This window comes from Ammospiza caudacuta, chromosome 11 (genome assembly GCF_027887145.1).
Source record: "Ammospiza caudacuta isolate bAmmCau1 chromosome 11, bAmmCau1.pri, whole genome shotgun sequence".
NCBI lineage: Eukaryota > Metazoa > Chordata > Aves > Passeriformes > Passerellidae > Ammospiza > Ammospiza caudacuta.
Genome location: NC_080603.1, coordinates 22,677,287 through 22,702,651, shown reverse-complemented (window position 1 = coordinate 22,702,651; position 25,365 = coordinate 22,677,287). Strand labels below are relative to the sequence as shown.

The following is a 25,365-nucleotide window of genomic DNA, read 5'->3' as shown; positions in this document are numbered from 1 at the left end:
AAAAACCAATTAAATGAAGTGGATAACTACAGTCTATGGCGGGGTATGCTTTTAGTAAACAAGCTTTAATTCTTCATTTAAAAACAATAAAGCACTGGGCACTCTCAGCTTCTCATGCTGGATGTTTCTAATAGCCATACCCCCGAGGGAAGGTTTTGCTGTAATGTTTGAAAAACTTAATGAAAAATGGGTTGCTATAAACTAAGATTTCCCTCCCTGAAAATGTTTTTCTTGAGACGTCCGTGGGAATTTAATATTCACTGTTTTTTTTCCTCAGTCTTGTATATTCTTGAATTGTCTTTTTTCCTCCATTTTCTCCGTTCTTAATCCTAGGTCCCCTTACAAAGAAACAGACAGATGATTTAGGTGATAATGACGGTGCTGAAGATGAAGGTATTTTTTGCCGCCAAACTGATTTGCATGACAAGGATCCCTGAAAATCTTTTTTCTCCCCTCTTTTTTTGACTTCTTGTCTTCTTTTGAAGAGTTTTTTTGTTTTTTTTTAATTCCCATTTTTGATGTGTTTTGTCTTCTTGCTTGTTGTTATACATATATATTTTTAATTTTTTAAAAGAAAGAATGTTGTTAAGTTCTACGTTTTGATACAAAAAAGTAACAATATTTAAAAAGGAGGGTTTTTGTTTTCTTGAAATGGACTTTTGATATGTTGCATCCCACCTTTTGACTGAATTTTGTCCATACTCTTTAAACTAACACTCTTTTAAAGTTTCTCTGTACACCTTTTTGCATGTTTTCTAACCCTATGTATTTCACCAAGTACAAAGATGTTTCTTTTTTTTTTCACTGACTGATCTCAGTTTGATAAACATAGAAAATATTGTGTTTATAAAAGGAAAAAATTCAGAACATTCTTTAAAAGTGTCTCTTAAGCAACAGAACTTCCCCAAGTGCCAACCCATCTGCATTTAGGCTGCAATGAAAAATATTTAATATTAAAGGCTACCCCACCTCCCTCCAGAAGGGAGGCAGCATTGCCTGCTGGTGAAGCTCCGTGGAGCTAAACTAAAAAAAAACCCTCACCACTTCTGTTTTCTGCAAGCATACAAAGATGTTGATCTACTTGAGCTGACCCTTAGAAAACCCTATTACCAAGTAAAATCAAAAGTTTGAAATGTCAAGCATGTTATTCTGTTCATAAATTATGTCTGTTGATCATGAAGCTATGCAGATTTGATATTTTTTCAGGGCTATGAAAATGGTAACAAGGGGCTCTTTTCCTGAGCAGTCTCATCCCTTCAGGTAGATGTGCTTCAGAGTTGTGAATCTTAAACACACACTTTGAGTGGTTTATGGTCAATGAGTAAAACAAATTACCATATAGGACTGGTAGAGTTGCTGCTTGCTTCTCTCTTAATATTTGGGGTGGCAGGGGGAAGTTGGCCAGATGAAAATTTACTCGTAGGCTTGAAAGGTTCTTTACTAAGAAATTTTTCATCACAGGTAACATCAACTACTCTAACTTAAACAGAAGCACAGAGTCTTTCTAGAAAAGATTAAGGAAGGCAAATTTGAGCATTTAACTTCTTACCCAATAATTGAACACAGATTTTGTCACAATTTTATGACTGATTTATGATCCTTTACTGGATCTGTATGTTAAGCATACGAATGAAAGCCCACCAGCTGGGCCAAAATTTGCAAGATTTGATGGTTTTGATAAATTGGAAATCTCCTTTGAAAGCTCTCCTGTGGTGGTTTAAGCCAGCAGGCAGCTAAATAGTACAGAGCCAGTCACTCCTCCCTGAGGGAGAGAACTGGGGAAGGAAATATAAAAGTAAAATTATTAATTGAGATAAAGACAGTTCAATATGACAGGAATGAAATTAAATAATAGCAATAATCGTGAGAAGACAATGAGGATATGCCAAACACGTGGTGCACAGAGCAATTGCTCACAGCCCCTGGCTTAGATGCTCAGCAGCTCCTGAGCAGTGACCCCCAGCCAGCTTCCCCCCAGGTTCCATGCTGAGCATGAGGCCATGGGATATGGAATATCTGGAATTTCCCTTTGGCCTGGTGGGCTCAGCTGTCCTGGCTCTGTCCCCTCCTAACCTCTCATGCCCCCCCAGTTTATTTGCTGGGGGGTGAGGAGCTGAAAAGTCCTTGCCTTGGTGTGAGCACTGCTCAGCAACCACTGAATATCAACATTATTCTCACCCTGAGAGCACAAATTAACCCTATCCCAGCTGAAATCAGGCCACATAGAGCTAATTATCACAATTCAGATCCTCTTAGCTCTATAAAGTCAGGACATTTGTACCCAAGTCCATGACAGAATGTTGCAAGGGGCATTCTTATGAAATCTCAAAAATCTGTGATAGTGAGTTAGTCATTACAAAAATGAATATCAACATTATTCCCACCCTGAGTGCACAAATTAACCCTATCCCAGCTGAAATCAGGCCATATAGAGATAATTATGACAATTCAGATCCTCCTAGCTTTATGTAGTCAGGACATTTGTACCCAAGTCCATAACAGAATATTGCAAGGGGCATTCTTATGAAATCTCAAAAATCTGTGATAGTGAGTTAGCCATTACAAGAATGACTCTGTCTTGTTTTAACAACATGTTTTAAGAAACCATTTGAAATTTGGGCTGTTCACCCAGTGGGCCTTAATAGCTCTCCTAAATTGCTGTATAATTGCCAAGACAGATGCCAATAACATCAGGTTTGCGGAGCCCTCCTCTGCTGAGAAGAGGCTCCTCAGTCTACTGAAATTCAGCAGAGAGTGGTTGCTGTCAGAAAGCGCTGGAGTAGGGAGGCTCAGATGAGAGGAGGGATCTCAGCCTGCTGAGAACAAGTGTCCATGTCAGGGAAAACCTGTCTCCTGCTCTGACAATTGCAGGAGGGAGAGGAAGGGCTGTAAGAACACAGCACTCCAACTAGGGGGGAAGAAGCACATTTACAACACTAATAAATCTCTGTAATTTATAGGACTGGGATTAATTTTCTCTGGCGTACAAGTGACAGTTTTGTTCTCCTTTCTGTGCCAATAGAAGAGTGCAGGCAGTAATTAGACTTTTACTGCTTCTGAGAGGCACAGAGAGACAGGGAAAATTTAAATTTTTATGATCACTAGACACTCAAGACTGCTGGGGTGTCTGCTGGGTTGATAGAAGCCCTCTCTGCTGAGACCATGCATTTTCCAGGGGAGGAGCAGGATCAGGTGTCCTGCATTTTTGTGAACTCCTGCATTTTTGTGAACCTGCTCCTTTGTGGAACTCCAGCACCTGTTGCACGTGCAGAACTGAAGAGTTCACAAACTCAGTCATGTGTTTGGGTATGAGTAGCAGGAAAGAGAGAGGCCAAGCAAAGTTTTCTGCAAAGTTTTCTGCTTTGTCCTTCAAAGCCTTCCCTTTTTCTAGTATGGTAGATTTTAGGCAGTGTAAAATCCTTCAAACAAATAGCTGTAGAAAAAATAAAATAAATGCTAAACTGAATGAATGATGAAAGTGGAGCCTTAGGGAAAGTGGGCTGTACATGATGCAAAAGAATTGCTACCAGATATCCACAGAGTCCATGTTATATAAACAAGGCTCAGTGATTTCTAAAATGCCCAAGATGGTCTCTACGTGAAAAAATCTAGAGATCTCACGTTATTTATTGTATTATATCTTTCTGAACAAAGATCTTCCATAGCAGCTTCCTGTAGCAAATGTCTGGAGAGCATTTTGTGTCGTGCCACTCAAATATCTGAGCTTGATTAGAAGATTTCCCTTTAAAATTCAATAATCCTACTCCCATCAGCTGCTGCATGCCACTACCACAGTGTTGTGGTCCAAGCCTTGCCTGCACAGGCACTGGAGTCAGCAATCAAACTTGGATCTCTGGTATGTGCTGCAACCAGTAGACTGGGCTTAATGAGATCATTTTTCATTTTTGTTTTCAAAAGACCCAAAGGCAGTAGTGCACATTACCAGCTAATGATCTGCAAATTTGCTGTTTAAAAAATGAAGGTGTTTTCAAATTCTATGAGTGTGAAAAGTCAGAAATCACATAAATGCCTTTTTTTCCTCAGTCTGGATGGACTATTCTTTCTGTCTAACCCTTTCATCCCTATACTTTTATTGCTTACCTGTTCTCAGTAAACATTGAACAACTTGAGCAGGCACCAAAACCAAAAGTGGCAAAAGCATTTACAACCAGTGAGCACTGGGGCTTTCCCTCTTTATAGCAGTGGTGGATTTGCCCATTTGCTGACCTGCAGGTATGCAATATCTAGTGTAGATGCAAGATTTGCATTCAAATTGCTCAGCAGTTACACAAAGTCTGCCTTCCCCAGTCTGGAAACAAGGCTTAGTTTTAAAAAGTAAAATATTTTAATCATACTGTCTTCTCTCAATCTTAATTTTGGTCAGGTAATAATTTTAATTGGCAAAAATTTAATAAATAGCAAAAATCAGTGGTTCTTATGCACCCTTAGTTCCTATCCACTAAAATCCTAAGCGTGACCTAAAATATGGCAACACAAACCATTAACCAGCCAACGTACTCTGGGACCAGAGCTGGACTTCTAAGCAGTGAGTGTTGTATGAAATATCCATGAAGGATTGCTCACAAATGAATTCCCATCCCCTGCTCCATCACACACACCTTGCCTGGCACATCAACCTGCAAATCTTAAATCCTTATTTAGTCCCCAGAGCTGCTTGAGCATCTCTCAGTTTTTAATGCATTCAGCCTCACAGCATCCCCCTGCAGCACAGGAATGCTGCTCTTCCATTTTTAGAAAGGAAGAGTGCAGATGCCAAGTCTGAGGAAGGCAGACACCAAGTCTGTTGCTGAGAGCACATGCCTCACAAGCGGGGCCTGCACTGCAGTTGATGGATGCTTCTGCTCTTCCCTCCTCCCTCTCAATTTCTCCTGTGGAAAAGGAGATAGATTAGGAGCAGATGCTGCTGTTTGCTCACAGGCTGTAACTGTGATGATTCTGATAATTTAGTCTGGTGCTCTGTCTCGTATGGGCTATTGGACTTTGTTGACAGAAGGAAGTTCTTGGTCCGGAGCAAGTTTTAAATCAAAAAAGCCAAAAACCAACTCAAATTTTAAGTTCCTAACGATGCAGAATTTGTCTACAGATCCCCCCTTATGCTTAACAGCCTGCAGTGCCGTTGGTGTGAAGGAGCACATTGCAGAGTTGAGGCTCTCCACAGCCCCCTGTCATTCCATTGGTCCTAAAATACTCTGAGATGCCAAGTTTGGCATTTCATGTGGCTTCAGCTGCCATGGTAAGAAAGAGGGGGAGCAGCACTCTCTCTGTCTGGCACTGGTTGCATGTTTTTGGGCTTGGGAGATCAGCAAACAGCAGAACACATTTGTCTGTCCTGCTAAGCAACCACATGCTCCAGCCTTGAAATTACAATTTCAAATGGTTTCTTAAAACATATTGTTTAAAATGAGAGCCAGCCAGGCTGGGGCAGCACAGATCTGACCACTCTGGGTGATTATTGACTGATGCACCTAGCCAAATTAATGATTCCTGTTCCCCCTGTCACCCATTCATGTTAGCTCCCTGATTTCCTCTCCAAAGCACAGCTTCCAGTGCCACTTGCACATTAAATTGTGCTGATTATATTTTCCCTTCATGCACAGACACTCTGTTCAAGTTGTGTCAAATTTTTGTGGTGATGTTATTAATACTTGAAAACATGCATGATAAAATCCTGACAGACCTTTAATTTAAGTACCTCTTTAGGGCTTCATTTCACTTTCAGCGCTGCCAAGCATTGCTTGTACAGTGAAGAGTCTGTCAGCTTTTGCAGTTCTAATCATCCTTTAATAATTTAAAATGAGTGCTTACCTGGCTATTGAGGTCCTACTCTAATGGGAATCTGCTCCAGATGTTTACCTGTAAAAGCTTTGGCCTTTTTCATGCTAGGATAACGTTTGTATAGTCCTCCATCAGGATCTCAAATAATTTTCAGGTGAAGGTAGTTAAGGGTTTGAGAGTGCACAAAATGATCCCCTGGTTTGACAGGCAGGAAAACAAACAAAGGGAGAGAATTCTATTTGTCTGAAGCCTGATGGATGCAGGCTATATTTTAAAATAGAAAACATATTGGAAACTCCTCACAGAAGCTCAATAGTTACTTTGAAAATCTCAGGATATCTAGCTTTATATCTCATTTTAAAATCTTGGCATTAATGGATGTTTAAATATTAGGACTAAGTGCACTAGTTTATTAAATGGTAGTGCATCTATAAGGCATCTGATGGATTCAAACTGAAAGGTCAAATGCTGTTGAAAGGCTTTAAAATTATTAAGAGTAGCAATGATTGGTACCATGCTCTACTTAAATATTTTCTACAGAAGGTTATGGAAGAGTTACACACATATCCACATAGCATCCTATGGAGGGCACACACAGGTTTTGCACTCACCAATCTGAAAGTTTTCCTCTGTTCTAGTCTTTTTTCACATTCAAAACCCAGGATTTACTTAACAATCTGCATCAAGCTGTCACAATTTTTTTTATGCCATCTAGAAAAGCAATGCTTGTGACATCAGTGCTAAACTAATTATCTTTTTGTGTGAAGTTGTCTCAAGGTAGGCTTTTTTTCCTTTCCCATTTTGGTTTTCCAATGCAAATTATGCTTGTTAAGTCACATGGCCAATTCACAGCAGTTTTGAATGACTGAAGCTATAATTATGTTTTGTTATATATGACAATTGTGACTGATATTCACAGTCAGACCTGGTTGTGTAATGTAACAAACATGGAATAAAAGTCAGCCCCATTCCTAAATTGTCTGTAACAATTAATATGAGACATAAAAAGTAGATGCAACAAACATTAGAAAGGTACAGAAGAGAATGAATAATAGAAATAATTACAAGAAAATTAATGTATATGTAATATAAATAAGGTTATTCTGTGCTGTACAGTAAGAACTACTTAGATGTTTTATGAACTAGCAATTGAAAGCCAAACAAATCACAGCACTCAAAAATGATCTTAGGAGTGACTGAAACCAGAACTGAGTTGAATTTGAGAAGGATTTTTAACAGTGCTATCCTTGCATATGTCTTAGAAAAGATGAATGTGTCTGTTTTTAATTAAAGCAACACTTAATAAAAGGCAACAAAATTGCAGAACACAACTAAATTAAATCAGTCTATAAATCTACCGGTGGCAGAAATGCCACATTTACACCTAAAGTCTTCAGGTTCAGAATGAGCTACAAACACAAATAACTGTTAATCTTCATCCTTGAATTACTATTAATCTGCATATGAAAGTGTAACTACAGTGTCCTGAGATCACTCCAGCACATGCATATAAAGGACTGCAGGAGAACAAAAAAGGATGTATCATTTATGGTCAGGTTTTGAAAAGTACCTGAGTACCAAAAACATCAATTATTTACTTCATTGAGTTGGATACTTAACTCCAATAATCAATTTGAAAAGTGCATCTTTCTGCCACTTTTGTACTAATACATAAAAATGTTCTCCTCACAGAGTATTACCTTAATTCTTCCTCCAGTTTAGTTCTAAAGGATGAGAGTTTTCATGGAGGAACATTTTAAGGTAGGAATCAATTCTTAATTAAAATTCTTGATTTTTTTGCTCTCTTTCTTCAATCTTACCATTTAATAACCTCAGTTGCTAATAACATATGTGCTCAAACAACACCCTCCCAGCTGAATATTTGCACCTTTCAAATACTCCTGGCTGTAGACTGCAACTGATATGAAACCTCTGACCAAAATGCAGTGATATTTCTTTTTCCCAGGAAAACCTTTGTATGATTCATAGCCCAAAGTGCCACCAGCCTCAGTTGAATGCTGCATACCCTGGCTGATGTCCCCAGCACTAGATCCCTGCCCAAGACACTCAGAGGCAGAGTTTTCCTATTGTGGGAGGGATTCCTCTTGTGACTGATGGTTTTGGCAAAGCAGAGAATGAGGAAAATTCATTCTGCATGTCATTTGCTCTGACATGGCACAGAGAGAGCTGAAAACTGGCCTTCCTTTATCTATCTGATCTGTAATCTTTACAAGGATATTAGTAGTGGAAAATAACAGTATTGTAGAGACAGAAATTACTCAAATAATAACTTCCTTATATATGAGATTTTTATTCATGAATATGTGCTTCCTTTCTCTGATAAAGGACACTCATTCTTTTCTAAATATTCCATTATTATTTTCCAGTTATACAGGCCAGTGATACCAACATTTCATTGCTATTCACAGTTGGTGCTCTGTAACATTCTATGTAATTTTAATTAAAGAAGAATTCTGAGACAGTTTCCCCCTGTTACCATCAAGCATACAATTAACTGTGTACAATTTCTGCTGGGAACAGTCACACAGTGATTTCAGATTAATAATTTATTATTGCTTCTGTATTTGTATCAAAAAAAAAAAAAAGGCAGCATAGACTAGGAACAAGCACATACTAGAAACAGTGTATGAATTTTGGAAGAATTTTTTCAGTGTAGATTTTAAGCCTGAGAAGCTCATAACTCCATCCTATGGACAGTGAAGATAAATAATCTCTGTAAATTTACACTCTGAAAGTTGTATGTTGTAAAGCCCTCACTAAAAGCACAATCAAGGAGAGCAATTTCATGCACAACCTTTCATCATCTTTTTGGTCTTGAATAAGTGATTTTTCTAGTACTTCCAATATTGAAGGTCCAATTTCTGATCTTGACTGTTCTGGCATTTTCTTCAAATCAGAATCAATATCAAAGTAATAGTAGCAGTTGGCTTTTTATAAACAGGAACATCTGTGCTGCTGTTTTTCAACTCATTCCAAAAGCAGGGTTTTTAGGGAAGCTGCCCCCACCTGCTCCTCCAGAAACAATTCCAACAGTTCTGCAGAGAGCTCCCTTGAAAGCTTCTAAACTAAGATCCTCCCAAATCAAAGGAATAAACAATACATCTGAGGTTTCTTCAAATGCTGAAGGAAGCAATCAGAGAAGTTACTTGAATACTGTCATAATGACAAAAAAAGTGGTTTTGAATCAGAATGTTCAGAACAGTTCAGCACTGGGAAATTTTCCTATGCTGTCTTGCTATTGGCTTTTTTGCTTTTGAGGGACTATTATGGCATATTATGATTTGGGTTGTGGGAGAGACTCAGGAACCCAGTAAATCAGAACAAAATGCAATTTAATCAGATGTAACAGTTTAAATTTACGCCTAAGCTGATTTATTTCCTGTCCAACAGAAAACCCCCAACTTTTTAAAACATATCAGCCCATACCAACTGTTTTGGATTGATACTCAGGAGCAATTCTCCTCAAGAGCAGTAACACTGTTCATATATTCAGAATTTTATTCTGAGTAGATGCATCCGTTTGCAAATAGGACTGTTGAGGGGTGGAGGGATACCTAAATCAAACTCAAAACACTACGACAATATCTAATTTTTTTGTCAGAGAGAATGGCAGAGCTTCTAACATTTTAAAACTGTTCCCTGCCTTTGATGTCACTTTTGATAGCCTTGCTGCTTTTTTTTTTGAATGCAGGATGGGGATTTTTCAGTATTGTTTCAGGCAGTTATTTTTTCAAATAGTCCTTTTCATGATTTAGGAAACTAAGAAGTACACATGCACCTTAAACTTCAGGCTACCCTGAAGTTCTCAATAATCTTAATTCATGGTCTAAGTGCTGAACAACTTACAAGTACTTTTTGAACTCAAACTGCAGAAGTTATCAATAATCTTAATTCAAGGTCTAATTGCTAAAAAATTTACAAGTACTTTTTGAACTCAAACTGCAGACCCATGCAAAGACTGCTGTTTGTACATGCCTTTTAAAAATTAGGGAAGTGGAAGAAATCAACACTTTATGTAGGAGCAGAAATCTTGTTTCTCTTAATATGTTAGATTTCCCTTAGCTAAGATAACAGAAGGTTGCAGTGAGCTTGAGAAGTGTTCAGCCAAAATGAGCTCACTCTTATGTTAGCAGACATTACACAGAAGACACCCAACTAAGCAGGGCCAGAATCAGAGCAATGCCTCACTGCTTTTGAGCAAATGTGTTACCATTTTCAGTTCCTTTCTGCTTTTCAGAGTGTTTCAAAAACAAAAAAGGAGTTTTAGTTACGAGCAAGCCACAAAGGACCGCTTGTTCCCACCTGCCCATTTCCTTATGTAAAAGATGTTGCTTGAGATACACTTGGAAAAAAAAATAACCTCACTAAAAAAAAAAAAAAAAAAATTAAAAAAAATTTCAAAATATTGCATGTATCTTCTTTGGTGCTTTCTTGAGATAAAATGTGTCTTAATATTTTTTCCAGACATTCGGGACAGTGGGGGACCTAAGCCTGTCATGGTGTATATTCACGGAGGGTCCTACATGGAAGGCACTGGAAATTTATATGATGGCAGTGTTCTAGCAAGTTATGGGAATGTGATAGTCATCACAGTCAACTATCGCCTTGGGGTGCTTGGTAAGAAGCTTTCAGCTTTCCACTAATCCCTGCTATCTGCAATGCAATTCATATTATATGTGAGAATGTACTTTAAAGGAAAAAGAAAAAAGCAGAAGAGAGGCATCAAGTATTTTTAAATTTTCTGTGTCAAATATAAGGTTTGTATGCTGGAGATGGGATATAAAGACATTGCAGGTATTTTCTGGAAGAGCCTGCTGTCATGCTGCATGAAACAGGTATTCCCACTGCTGAACTGTCCAGGCAGAAGAGTTTCTCTCTTTTATTTCCTTTTTTTCTTTTTCTACTTTTTTTTTTTTGTTTGTTTGTTTCTGTGAATAACCCTGATGTTCTAATTCATAGATAGGTAAATTAATTTTTTAAGAACTTTTAAGCCATAGAGGGTAGAGTTTGCTAGTGGAATGGAAGAGACTAACTTTTAATTACCAGGATTTTTTTATGCTTTGAAAAAGTGAAGGATGCTATGAAAACATCATTTTATCTGTTAGTTTTGAGCTTCATTGTGGTTTTGAGAAGTGGTATGGGTGTCATTCAAATACATCCAGTATTTCTTTTCCAGGTAATGTATTAGAGAATGAAGGAGTTAATTTTGATTGTTTCAAATACATTCAATAGAACGTGTTTGTGCTGTTGGTAGAGGTGTGTGGTCTCCTTCTGGTACCTTGTGTTTATGGAAAAAAAAACCTACTCTGCTATTTTCTCAGAATAGTCACATGCATGATAAAGCTCTTGAGACAACATGATTGTTAAAGGGTTCTTTTGCATATTCTACCAAAATATTGCATGCTAAGACTCCCGAGAGCAGGAGCTGGATCCTGGGATATAATGGAGATCAGAACAGTAACTTCAGAATACTGACATAGAGGTATTCCCTGGAACATCTGTAACAGCAGGGAATTTATTCTGAACACCAGTCAATTTCATTTTCAAATGTCTGCTACTCTACTTTACTTTTGGGTTGTTGGTTTTTGTCATTGCTCTGTTCTTGGTGTTTTGAATTTGGTCAGCTCAGTCCCCAAGTGGGTCGGTTCTGCTTTGCTCATCTGGGTAATTGTCTTCCAACAGTTTCATTTTTGTTAAAAATTCTTATCCTAATTTCCTAACTTCAGGGGGAGGGAATAGATTTTAACTTTAGATTTTGAATTTAGTCTACTGTGATTGTGTTTTACAAGGGACTGAATAATTTATGGAGATATCACTATTATTGTCTGGATTTATTTCCTTGGTACTGGAGGTTTCATTTGTGGTGTAACACTTTAAGTAAGGAAGTTCTGGTATTTTGTATGGTTTTATTCCTCCTGTTTTCTAGTTATGTGATAACTTAAAGTCCTGGACACATATTAGTACAGCAGTTAATAATCTGCTACCTGTGCCTCTAATCAACATTTCAGTTTTGCACCAGTGCCTGTCTTTAATGTCTCAAACACTATTTCTCTGTATTATTTGCCAGTATAAAAGAAAGTATCTATTATCTAAAAGGGCTGTTTATTTTTGTGTATTATTAAGTCTGATTCCTAAGTCATTAGTAATTGCAGTGTTTAAAAGGGCTAGTTGCTTGAAAGATGAAAATTAATACACCTTTGTTGATGATAATGGTTTTTGCACTTGTAAATTAACACTGATCACTGAGGCAACCCATAGTTACCATCTCATCAGCTTAGAGGATTTCATTTTTGTTCATGTCTTTGTGATTCTTTGGGCTTCATGGTCTTTACTGAGCCTCAAGGGTCAAAGAGATGATTTTATTTTAAGTGGGACCTATTACAGTAAAACCTCTAAAATTCACAGCAGAATCCAGCGATTGGTATGAATACTTGATATGATGTTCTGCAAACCTTGTAACGGGTTTTGGGGTTTCCTTAGTAAAACCAATGCTGTTTATGTAGAAGTCATACAAATCTACTGTATTTGGTGCAATGTCTATCTGTCATGTATTAAATAAATAATGATTAAATAGGTAGTGGAGAAACAGGGCAAGAATCAGAAAAGAAAGTTTGAGCCATTTAAATTTTTCCTCCTTTTCCTTGTTTTCTAATCTGCAGATACCATCAGAGTAGGACTGTACAGAATCACAGTAGATATCAGCTTTTAGCATTTTGATATTTTGAAGCTCTTGTTCCTCCTTGTTCCAGCAGAATGTTACCCTTTGCAGTCACATTAAGATATGGATTTACAAAAACATAGGGAAAAAATTCTCGTCTTCCCTTTCCTGATCACATCTCACAAGGTGAGAGGTCCAGCTCCACTGATTGGTGCCTGTGGGATACCTGGATATCCCCTCACCACTGTGTAAAATGCCTGGCTTTAAAGGCAGAAGGAAAATTTAAGGAATTATTAATCACATGAGAAGATGTAGGGATGAAATAAGGTGTCTTCTCCCTTACACATGACCTTTATTGATCTGGTTTCTTGTATCAGACTTTTGTGGATAGATGTCTTTATATAGGTGATCTCTGTGAGTCCTCTGCCATCATTTCACTAAGATGTTGACTTTTCTTAAATAATTAAACTGATAGATCATTATCATTCAATAAATGCTTAGAGCTGAAATAGTAACATCTTCTTCCAGACTTGAGACTGGGGATATATTTTGGTATTAAGGTCCTTGCAGTATTACTATTAAGTCCACAGTAGACAGCTCCAGATTATTCAGACAGTTCAGATTATTTTCCTGTTTATTCTGAGTTGAATGATCCCTTGTTTTATGGACTAATTTTTTATGGACTGTGTTTTTTGGAGATGCAAGATTTATTTCTAAATAAAATATTAGAAAATGCTTAAAAGAGAAATCCATTTGGTAAAGAGAAAGCAATAATAAAAATTAAAGAATAATGGAGCAAGTGCATCTAAAATAAAAATAAAATCCAAAATAAAACCAAAATATACTAACCAAATAATCAAACAAAAACCCAAAGCCCTGATGGCTTCCCTGGCCCAACTTTGTCTTTGAAACAAGTCTGGGGATGCAAGTCTGTTAGAGACTGTCCTTAATAAAGATGATGGAAAAGAGAACTGCTTGCCCTGGGAAATTGGGGACTACTGAGTAAGAAAGTAAAAAATTGGAACCACACTATGTCTTCTTTAGATTCTTTCTGAATGCAAGTCTTGTGCAAGCAATTTCACCAAGAAGGAGCACTGCAGAAGCAGTCCAACAGCCTTGAAGGACAGTGCAGATATATCTTGATGGCCTCTTTTTGGGAAAGAACACGCATGAAGAAAAGTTTGGTTTTTAAACTCTGCTGATAGGAGATGTCAAATGTTTACTCAATATATATCCCCCTGGTAAAAAGCAGGAGCATTTTATTTAATTTTCATTAAGAAGATAGAAAAGATTTATAAAAGGAGTCTACTCAACATTCAGAAAAGATCATGATGGACAGATTTACTACTGTCAGTGCTGTTTTCTGTGTTCTTTCTTATGAAAGGTTTATTTAGAGTAGGAGAATGCTTTGGGTCACCATTGGCTACTACTGCTTTCAATTTCAATAGTGGAGAGAAAGGAGAGAGCTCGTTTATACTAACTGGGAATTTGTTTCTTCATTTTATTAATTTATACTCTTTGTTCTTGGTTATCTTTAAGCCACAGGACTCTAACAGAACATTAATAGAAAAAAAGCATTTGTATTGAAGCTCACAAACTGAACAGGGAGCAGAAATAATGACTTAGAGAAATCTCTACTTCGAGCACTGCTTTAAATGTCTCATTTTTTCCTCTTTAAGAGGCAGTGGTTGTCCCTACAGAAACAGTAAATTGTCATTCCAAGGGTCTGGATCAAAGGTGGTAATAAATAAAAAGGAAAAATGTATTTTGTATTTTCTGTTAGGAATTCATAATATTTGCCTTGGGAAGGCAAACATCCTAAACTTTTAGACCAAAATTCATGTCAAAATGGAAGCAAACCCATGAGTAAGATTTTCCTCGTTATGCCTTCTTTAATTATATGAAATTTTCCCTTTTGAGGGGGATGTAGGAACCTTTACTGTCATTTAGCCTCGCATTTATACTGTCACCCTCTAGTTTGAGAACATTGTCTGGGATTACTGACTAGAAAACACTTATCCAGGTGTTCCAGCACTTCAATTTTTTTTTTCTTTCTAGTTTTTACTTTTAATGCTGCAAGTAAGGCCACTGCAGCAGGCTGAAAGCTCTGATAACATTACTCAGTACATTATTTCCCAAATAACTGCACTGAAATCAATGGGGCTCTTCAGTGCAGGGCATCCCCTTGTGACAGAGCCTGGTTGCCCATAATTTGAAGTGATGTGATGGACAACAAGGGTACTGGAAAGGTATTTGCTCCTCCTGCAGAGAACTGCTTCTGAGAAGAGCTGTTGTTAGAATTCTGTTGTGTTTTCCAGCCCAAAATTCCATTTTTCAGTAGTGTGTTGTGTGAGCCAGCTGTGCTGGGCTGTAGCATTCATGCCAAACAAAACACACATTAGTGACAGAAAACAGAACAAAGAGAAAAGCACTGTCACAGAAGCCCTTTCTTAAGTTTTTTAGTGACTGTTGGAGCTTTATGGATAAATTAGTGACAGAGAATGAGTCTTATTATGCCATAAAATATTTTGCTGCTGTGTGCCTGGATACATTAGGAAAACACCTCAGCTTTGTATTTGCTGCTGTGCAGAGTGATGCCATCCTGCAACCTCTCATTGTCCAAAGAGGTGCGTGAAACACAAGGACACAGCCCTGCAGTGAGTGCTGGGCAGCCTCTGCCAAGCCCAGAACTCTGCCCTCGTCCATCCTGCTCTCAGCAAGCAGCTGCACACTCCCAACAGGCCAGGAAAAACAAGGCACAACCTTTCCTTTATGAGCAAGCTTATGTGCATCAGCACTATGGCAGTTCCAGGATGCAGCCTGGTGAAGCCTTTCATGGGATGAAGAATTATCAGCTGGGCATTTGCAGGTCACAGAGATGAGAATATATTATAATGAAAGCTGCTTCAGTGCAACTTGGAAATACCTGCCTATTTCAGGGGTCTAATTCCATTGGGATTGACTAGAAGGTACTGTCTTGTTTTGTTTTAATACTTTTATCTTTTTTGATAGAGTAACATACCATCATTTTTTGCCCATTGCTTTCAAACTAGATCTGGTTTTTTTTCACTGTTACTCTGATTTGTCAAATGAATTAATTTGATTTACCCTAATTTAGGTAATGATTTACTTTGTATTGTCTCCATCAGAGTTTGGATGGGTTTTTTACTGCCTTGCTCTTTATTTTGACAGCATGGTAACACTACTGAAAATATTAAAAAGAGGATTAAAATATTATTAAAAATAATGTGGTAAAATTTATATATAAAACTTTCAAAAATTGCTTCATATTAGATTTAAAAGCTTTGGTCAACTTTCTAAAGATACTGTGATGAACTAGCATTTTGTTTCACTTGAGTATTTTTGCAGAAATCCTATTATGTTCTTTTTCTGCAAGCTGGAGGGTTGTGTCTCCTGAGGAGAAGCCTTTTCACTTCAGTAAAAGTAAGCATCTCATGGCACAGTGGCTATTCAGTGAAAGTAACAGTGCAATAAGAAGGTTTATGTTAGTTAGATATCAAAGAAGATAAAAAATGTGCAAAGACTCTTTTTCCTACATTGCTTAGACTGTGGGGTTTTCTTTTATAGTTCACAATTTAATATCCAGTAAAAGTGGGAAAATGTTTGATCATTAGCTTTGGTGACAAGCACATCCATTATCTTTTTATGAAACCTTAAAGGTACTGTCAGGAGATGGCATTTTATTCCAGCCTTGCTGCACCTCTAAAGGGTCTCTGATGAGCCTCTTCTCTATTATCCATTTCCTAAAACATTTGAGTAAAAGTGATAGATGAGCAGAAGATTATATATTATTGCCTAATTAAAAGTACATTACATTGAAAGTAAAGATGGAAAATTAATCTCAAAACACATCAAAATGTGCAGTCAAAAATCATTCAAGTTTTCTGGTGCAAGAACATGCAAGGAATGTTAATCCACAAATACTTTTAGGGATCCCTGGCAGCTTTATAACAGTTTTCCTTTAGATGTAAAGGAAATTGAAATATTTTAGGATTGCAGAGAAGAGAAGGTGTCCAGAAGGCCTGATCTGATCCCACCTTAGCCTGGGGCACCACAGAGTCTTGGTATGAAACCCTCCAAATGAATTTGATTCTAGATAAATAGCAGGAGTTAAGATAGAGAGAGTACTGCTGTTATCTGTTCCCCCTGGTGCTGTACTTCACAAGAGCTGATTTACACATCCTTAGAATTCTAAAAATGTATTAGACAATTCTTATTTAATCTGGCAGGTAACCTCAGGGCAGCCCAGTTTGCAGGAGGCCCAAGCACAGCTCATCTAGATTTGCAGTGTCCTCATTTCATAGGTCCATTAATAGAATTAGCATTCAAATCTCAGACCTGCTGTCATTAATGATAATTTATGGGGTTTTTTTTGGTGATTTAGTGCCAGCCAAAGGGAGGTGGGGAGTAGAGAAAGGGAAATTTCCACGCTTGGGTCTGCACCACCAAAATGATGAAATGGATGTGAGGTAAACAATGGGTTATTGACTGGAGATCTTTAAAGGGTCAACTGCAAAGCACAGCAGGCAAGATATTTATGAAATGGGAACCCTGAGTAAATAGTGCACTCTTGAAATGAACCATTTATTTTCTATTTGTGCTTTTTCTAGCACAGCCAATTGACATTATCCACCTGCTTGGAAAGATGCATGCACACACCAGTTCTCTATTTTCTAGGACACAAAGACATAATTTTATTTGCCATTGAATAGGTTTCTATCTTGGGACAGGTACATTTTAAATAACATGTTTACTCTGATGTTCTAGACATCTTTTTTGATAAACAAAAAAATAACAAATAAACTTTAAAACTATTCATTTTGGCATAAGAACAGTTTGTGTCATTTCTGTCAAGAAAAATTACTTTTTGGTAAGATAAACTTCCTTCATCAATATTTAATCATATAATAAAAGTATCCCAGTTTTTCTAAATAGCAGATTTATCTTTTAGAGCAGAATAAACTTCAGCATGATAATATTTGCAAAATAGAAAGGAGAAAGATCTCACTGAAGACAAGTTATAAATACCTCACAGCCTCAGAAAAAAAAAGCCAAAATCTTTGAGACCCTATTACCTTACATGATGTTATTTGTAATTTTTATCATCTAGCTATGTGTAACTACCTTCTCTTTGCTCCAAGTAATATCTGACCAAATTACTTTTGCATCATCACTGATCCCCATCCAAAACCTTAAATCTACTGTATTCTTAATGTTTCAGCTGTGCAACAGTACCTGCATTTTTCACTCTACAATATCCTAAGCTTTTGTTTTTCTTGGGATGGGATGGGATGGGAGACTTCCTGGGGAGCCAGATTTGGCCCCATCCTTAGAAGCAAACAGAATTTAGGCTGCTCTGCCTTTGCCAGGATGCCAAACTTCCCAGGAAAGGACCTGTCTGACTGTAAGCCAAGAGGTGGGGATAAATTGGGATTTTAATACGATTTTTATCTCACTGCACGGCATTCCCAAACAGAAATAATCCCCTGAGTTCCCAATATTCTGTTTTTCAACCCAAGTAGGAAGACGTTAAGAAATTCTCTGCAGCCAAGTCAGGTCTGTGCCCAGCCTTGGTGGGTCAGCAACTCTGCACTCCTGAGTTTTATGCAGCTGTAATTCATGCCCAGAAAACCAGGTGAATGAAAATTCTTTCACCATTTATGATAGAGGTAGTGGGACAAGTAGATAGAATATTTCTAAATTCCCAGTTGATGGCATTTAATTACATATATTAAAGTAGTTTTCTGAAGCTTAAATTAAGCACTTCTGTATACTGTGGGGCTTTGGAAGCAATAGATAACTTGACAGGGATTTCCATTGCAAATATTGCTCTCATTTTTCACACATTTCAATTGCATAAAATTTCTCATTTTATGGGTTTTTTCGTGTGCAAATTAGTTTACATATATGGGTACTAGATCAAATATTATTCTGATGCTTCCTTGATGTAGTACCTCATGATATTTTTGAGTCAGTTGAACAAGATCTGTATTTTAAGGTTGTAGCAGCACTTTTTAATGGTTAAAAAGAGTAATGTGAACAATAGATCTAAAGGTACAAAACTCTCTTGGCAGCAGTACTGGCAAGAGAGAGAGTCCTAAATTTTTTCTTCTATTTAATCCGTGATCCGTGTGTAAATGCCTGACTCAGCCAACCTAGAAAACACTACAGTAAAAATGTTGCAATTTGCATTACCTTCTAATGGAGAATATATAGAAGACTGTTGTTTGATACCGGTTTCTTATTTCCCAAGATGTACTGGCAAATAAATATTATTTTGGCAAAAACTGCATTTGAATACATCATTGTATGAAAAACTGCTGTATGAAGGTCTCTGAAAGGCCAGAGGAAATGTTGTATATTGGTGAATATCCCTTGTTAAGCAAAGTATGAAAATTGCCTTCCAGCAAATATAAATGCTAGCTACTAATGCATTTGTAAAAGTAGTTTGAATATGTCTTGTGTTGTATATGTTGCAAGCTAAAAATATTTTAGGGAAAAGAAAGATCACTTATACTTTAATTAAGAATTTGAAATATATCCTCCACGTTTCAGGGGGTTTATTGCCTGAGAAATAAATCTTACTGGTATTTTTCATTGTTCTGCAGTAATTTCTCACTATTTTTTCAAGATGCTAATGAAATAGAATGAAAGAGATTTGAACAACCTTTGTATGGGAGACTCACTATGCATTCAGAATCCTACTGATTTTAAACATAATTTTTGCTGTATTTTTTGTCAGATCTTGGATGGTTTTTTAAATGAAATATCCCTTAGTCATTATATTTTGTTCATTTTCTCAAGGCTTTCCACCAGGAATTGGGTTGAGTGATCTTAAATTGCCATAGGTATGCTGACAAATTCCTTTACTTTTTATTTTCCTATTGAAGAGTGAATTGTTCAGTACAGAAGCACAAAATATTAAAAGAAAGGAGTCAGAGCACCATATAGCTCCAAATAATTTCAAAAAGATTAGGCAAACATATCCCTAAGCTGTTTTGTTTACTTAGGTTCCAACATCCAATGAGTTTGGTAAGCACTTATTTGTGACATCTCAGTGATTCCAACAGGAAACACATAAGGAAATGAATTTCTTCCCAAAATTTTCATTCCCATCTCTACTTGTTGGTGTAGTTTATCACCCATTAATTGCTTTGCTTCTCTGACTGAAATTTTGCTTTCAGCTGCAGGAAAATGCTGTGTCTCCATTGGAGATGGGTTTGTATTTCATCTGCGAGCCTTTGCTGCAGCAGTGACACCATGGGGTGTCCTTCCCTGGGCCCCCTGTGTGCTGGGGGGCCAAAGGCCATGTGCTCTCAGCTACCCATGAACCACACTAATGACCCTGGAAAATGCCCTCCTGAGCACCCTGGGGATGTTGTAATTACTCACTTCGTTACTACGTGCCTCTCGAAAAATGTTCTCTAAATATTTTCCCTTTGCCATTATATGGTTCTTAACAAGGATGGCTAAATTATGGTGGACTGGAAGGGAAATGTTCACATTAAGAGGAATATTAACTTTCTTTCCACCATTTTTTTCTGATAATTTACTTCTCCTGTGGGGAAAGATTGAGAGAATTGGGTTTGCTCAGCCTTCAACTCTGAACCCTTCAGAGTGACCTAATTGTGGCCTCCCACCACCTGAAGGAGCTGCAAAAATGGAGAGGGACTTTTGACAAGGGCCTGGAATGAGAGAACAAGGGGGAATGGCCTCAAACTGAGAGTAGATTTATTTCAGGTACCAGAAAAAAATTCTGCCTTGTGAGAGTGATGAGGCCCTGGCACAGGGAGAAGCTGTGGATGCCCCTGGATCCCTGGAAGTGTCCATGGGCAGGTTGGATGGGGCTTGGAGCAACCTGGGATAGTGGAAGTTGTCCCTGCCCATGGCAGAGGATGGAACTAAATGATATTTAGGACTCATTCCAACCCAAACCATTCTATGATTCAATTACTTAAAATTTTTTCTTTTGATTCTTCATGGATTTGCACATCCTTTGTCTTCAAAGCTTAGAGCCCCTTTCACTGTTGAGTTTCTCCTGTTGTTGTACCTGATAGCTGATTGGATGCACATTGTTTGGATTTTGATTATCATTAGGTTCTTGAATTGCTATTAAAGATAACTTAAAGGTACTCACTATTTAATTTAGGTACTCACTGTTTCATAAAGGTACTTTCTATTTCATTTATTTTCTTTCTGATAACAAAGAAATCACTTGACAACTTCCTTGCTAGCGCAGAGATTTTCTAATGTGGATTCCCTCCAGCTAAAGATGTGCTTTAAAAAAGTTATTGAAAAATACAAGATATAACCTGCATTTTCCAGCAACAACAAAATTCAACATCTGTGGAAGTGCCTGAGTTTCATCTTTGCAGTTTTTCTAGGTAGATGCTGTAGAAGTAGTGATCACAATTTCAGGTTTAAGGTTCCATTCTTAAATGGCTTTAAAACAATGCACACATTTCTTTTCCTTACCCCATCATAAGCGCATAATGTTGCTTTTTTATCCTTTGAAAGTTCTATATAGTTGTTGGCTGGTTTCTTTTTATAAATATTTCATAAGTAGTGTTTTGATCTCTGGTTCAAATTCAGTCATGGCAGCAGATGTTCTTGTTGATAGGTTTCTTTTGAAAGTGCTGTGTACAAACAAATTTACAAACAGGAGAGTATTCAGTAGGTGTTGTGGAACTGATAATATTGAAAAAGTATTATGAAGAATAAATTCTCAGTTTTAACCTTTATTTTTTCTTTTCTTGAGACGTGCAAAATATGAACAAAAACATCATTGGCTATGATCAAAGATCATTGCTTGGCTAGTGTATCAAAGACGCAGCTGAGGGTTAGAAAAAAGTCTGGATCATCTAAAAACATTGAAAAAAGCCCTTGTCTTGCAGACAGTGTTGTCTTGTAACCAGATCCAGCTCCAGGCTGTCATAGAGCAGGTCCTCTTGCAAGGTGGAGGTGAGCAGCTGCCATTGGGAACCATCAGCTTTGCTAGAACCTGATCTTTTCTTACCAGGACCAAGCACAAACAGGAAATATTATGTTTGTACAGACAAGTTTTTGCATCTCTAGAACAGCCTGGTGTCAGTGTCTCTGAAGGAGGTGCAGTTTTTGATTTTGCTGCCTGGAGCACCAAGGAAAGCTGGCTCCACGTGCTTGTTTCTGTCCCTTACTCCCATTCTTGCAGGCACCTCTGTGGCTCAGCACTCCTGGAGTCTGCAGCATTCCAAAAGACTCTGAACAAATTCTGGGTATTGCATTCAGAGTGTGTGAGCCTTGCTCTGCTTTTATATGGTTCCCTTACAACACTCCAACAAAACAATTTTGAAAAATGAGCCCGAGAGGGTTTATTTCCCATTAATGACTGAATGCTGGCATTTGGATGATGGAAATAGATATGTTCCTTTGTGTGACTGTACAGATGAGAGCTTTTGTCATGAGATTGTGCTTTTCATTTACATGAGCTCTTCCTTTTCTGCCGCTAAAACTTTGTAGTCCTTTAAAAGCTTTTCCCATCACATTCTCTGCAGTTTCTCAGTGTTTCCTCCCAGGAGACCTCTATGATTTAGGTAAAGATAATCAATCTTGCTGAAAGAAACAAAATTACTTGTGGTGATCAATGTGTGCCAGCAGTTAACTGTTAAAGTCAGCCTGCAAAGTTGCAGAACCCAGGAGAAAAATATTCAGAACCTGCTTCTTAACTTCTCCCTGCCAAGCCAGCAAGATGCAAAAAGCCAAAGGGAATGAAAACAAGCAGGTGAAGGTGTGTGGCTTTCACTGGTTTCAATGTGAGTTTATAGAGAATGAGGCGGATTTTAAAAAAACAAACTCAGACTCTTGGTGGCATCCAGCAAAAGGACAAGTAGGCACCACGTATAGAGGAAAGTCGAAAAATAAAAGCCTTGTGTATTCTGAGGATGGCCAAATGCTGGATCAGGTTGCCCAGGGAGGCTGGGGAGTCTCCAGTGCCCAGAGCTACTCAAACCCTGAGTAACCTGGTTGACTTGACCCTGGCCCAGCAGGGGAGGTGATGAACTGAGGTCCCCACAGGTCCCAGCCGTGATTCTGTGATGGTGAGGCAGAGCAGTGGCTCCTGAGTACTGTGAGGAGCAGATTAATCATTCTCTAGACATCTACCTGGTCTTTTAACACCTGATTATATTTTATATTTCTTTCCTTATCTTTTTTTTTTTAATGCCTGAATATCTTATTAAACCTTCTCTCTGCACAGTCTGGGCTCGCCTGTAAATGAACTAGCCCATTATAGTTGTATTGGGCAAAAAAAACCTTTTCTGCAAAGCAATAACCACAATAACCACACTACTACCTATTTTTGATGTATCATCTACTCACATGAGCTCAGGTTTCAGCCCTGGCTCACGGGCACAGGAGGAATTACTTACTCCACCATCCCAATGGAGAAAACTGGCTCTGTTTTGACAGCCTGGCAGTGAGAGATAATGATCTGTCTCCTGCAAACTTAACCAGGCTTATGCCCAGAGCAGAGATGCAGAAACATTTTCACACCTAAGCCTTCCCAGGCCTTTAGGTAAGCCCTGCCCTCACTGCAGCATCACCCAGGACTTGTGCAGCAGGAGGGAGGTGGGTAGGAATCAAATGGTCACAGGCTGGATCGTGCCAGGGCTTATGCTGGAGCTTTCTCTGCTGGAATTTGGGTTTTCAGGAATGGAGCTCCTGATTTTAAGGAATCCCAAAGATTGCCTGTAAGTTATAAGACAACGAAAAACTACATTTTCTCTCCCTTCCTTGTCTTTTTTTCCTCTTAGGAAAGGATCCAGTGCAAGCTGGATGTTGGCTTGTTTGCTTTGGTGCCATTTATTTAGGTTCAGCACCCAACCACCTCCATCCTGGGTTTTCCTGTGTTTTTGTCATGCCAGGGTGTTTCTTCTGTGCTGTCACTCATCTCACTGTTCCTTTTCCAGACAATTTGGCAATTCCTGAGGACATTTTGTTTCACATCTCTTGATGCATATTGAAAAATCACATTTTGATAAAGACCAATTCCTTAGGTAAAATTTGCCTGGGCTATGGATGAATGCATCGCTTAGGGTACATTAGTGAAATTCTAAAACCTTACTTTTTGGAAGTTGATCATACACTAAAAGCAGAAAAAGAGAGGAAAAAATTAAATTGCCAATTACAACTAATACAACTAATAGCTTGCTGCAATTGACATGAATGAAGCAGATTGAAGGTACTTTTAAAAGCAGCTTCTCAGTAAATCCAAGTAGTGAAATGTTTTGGAATGAAGCAGTTGCAGAAATGAGGTTAAATATCCTGTGCTTAACAACTTGCAGAACCCAGAAATCTGTTTTAGAGACATCTTTGAGGATTTCTCTGTAAGAATACAACTGATAAATGAGTTTGTTTTCCCTTAAGAGTGTTTATATATATATCTGATATTATTTGCTACATCTCCTTTAAAAAATCCTCCCCTCCAAAATTTTAGTTTTAAAAGACTACAAAAAAATAAAACCCAATGCTAGTGACAAACCTTATTATTTCATTGTCTTTTCCATATTATCAACTCTTTAAACAGCAGCATTTCTAAGGTGAATCCAACAAGTTGAAGTACTTTTTCTGAAAGCTGAAAATGTATTTTGTATATTAAGTCACTCATTTTTCAGAAGGAATATTATAGTGGTTTTAAAGATGAAAGAGTTTTAAGAGAAGCAAAGAGCTTGTTACCCTATGATAGGTAAAGACGTAAAAATGAGCCACTGAAAGAGGGCTTTCTGAACATTTTTTTATATTTATATTTCTCAGCACTGTGTAAAGCACAGATGAAAGGTTAAGAGAGTAATAAACAAAGCTGAAATGTGATTTGGATGGGTAAGCTGCACTTTGATCTTCAGACTATAAAACACTGCTACCTGGGTCAGAACTAACACCCAGCAGGACAAACAATCACTTGTCTGCTGTGCTATAAAATTCACAATTCCTTTTTCTATGCCAAACTAGCAAGCATTCTTTGGCACTAAAGGATGGAAAGAGAGAATGTAGGAGTTTTAACAATTTGTGTAATTTAAAACAACTTTAAACATGTGCTAAAGTTTTCTTTGAAGCTCTGTGATCTTTAACAAATGGCACTATAGGAATGGATTTGCAGCAAATACTGAGCAACTTTAAAGATCTTAAAAATACTAAAAATATATTAAGTATTTTAAAACCAGGAATGAAATTGTAGGTTAAGTGAAAAAGATCAAAATCAGTGCTGCTCTTATTTTAGTTAGACAAGACTGCAATTCCTACTGCACCAAACTGATCTGCCGTATGGTTCCACAGAAACATTGAATATCCTGAGCTGGAAGGGACCCACAAGGATCATCAAAATCCAACTCCTGGTCCTGCTCAGGACAGCCCCAGGTTCCATTTTCTCCTCCTCATTCATTCCTTCAGAAGGATGTCTATTTATTTTTAAGTTTCTTGGTTTCTCTGGTATTTTCCAAGCACAATTTGTGCTCTCAGATGTGAAGCTGTGCCATTCCTGTCCTGGGGCTGCTCAAAAAGAGGTGGAGCTGTGGCACTGGGGATGGGGTTGGGTGGTGAACACAGCAGGGTTAATGGTTGGACCTGATGATCCTGGAGATCTTTTCCAACCTTAAATATCCTGTGATTTGCACGTTGCCCACAGTCTCACATCAGCCTGAAGGAGAGGAGAGTCTGAGATACAATAAACGCTATCTCAGGAGCAGAATTCACAGGAAAAGTCCAGGAGGAAATCTAGACTCTTTAAAAAACATGGGTTTGATGTTTCCTTTCTTTTGGTGTGCCTGGCCTTTGTTGCTAAAATAGTTTTTGTGGGTTTATAACCTCTATGATTTCTGTTGGTCCTGATTAACTAT

The 25,365-nt window shown here is 37.9% G+C and overlaps 1 protein-coding gene across 2 annotated transcripts in view; it reads left to right on the top strand.

The window, feature by feature from the left end:
• Window positions 1-25,365, top strand: part of NLGN1 (neuroligin 1) — a 376,495-nt gene that overhangs the window by 173,421 nt on the left and 177,709 nt on the right. For both annotated transcript variants that reach the window (XM_058811941.1, XM_058811940.1), the window contains 2 exons: window positions 334-393; window positions 10,282-10,434. In XM_058811941.1, coding sequence (XP_058667924.1) covers window positions 334-393; window positions 10,282-10,434 — 213 coding nt within the window. The remainder of the gene's footprint in view (window positions 1-333; window positions 394-10,281; window positions 10,435-25,365) is intronic.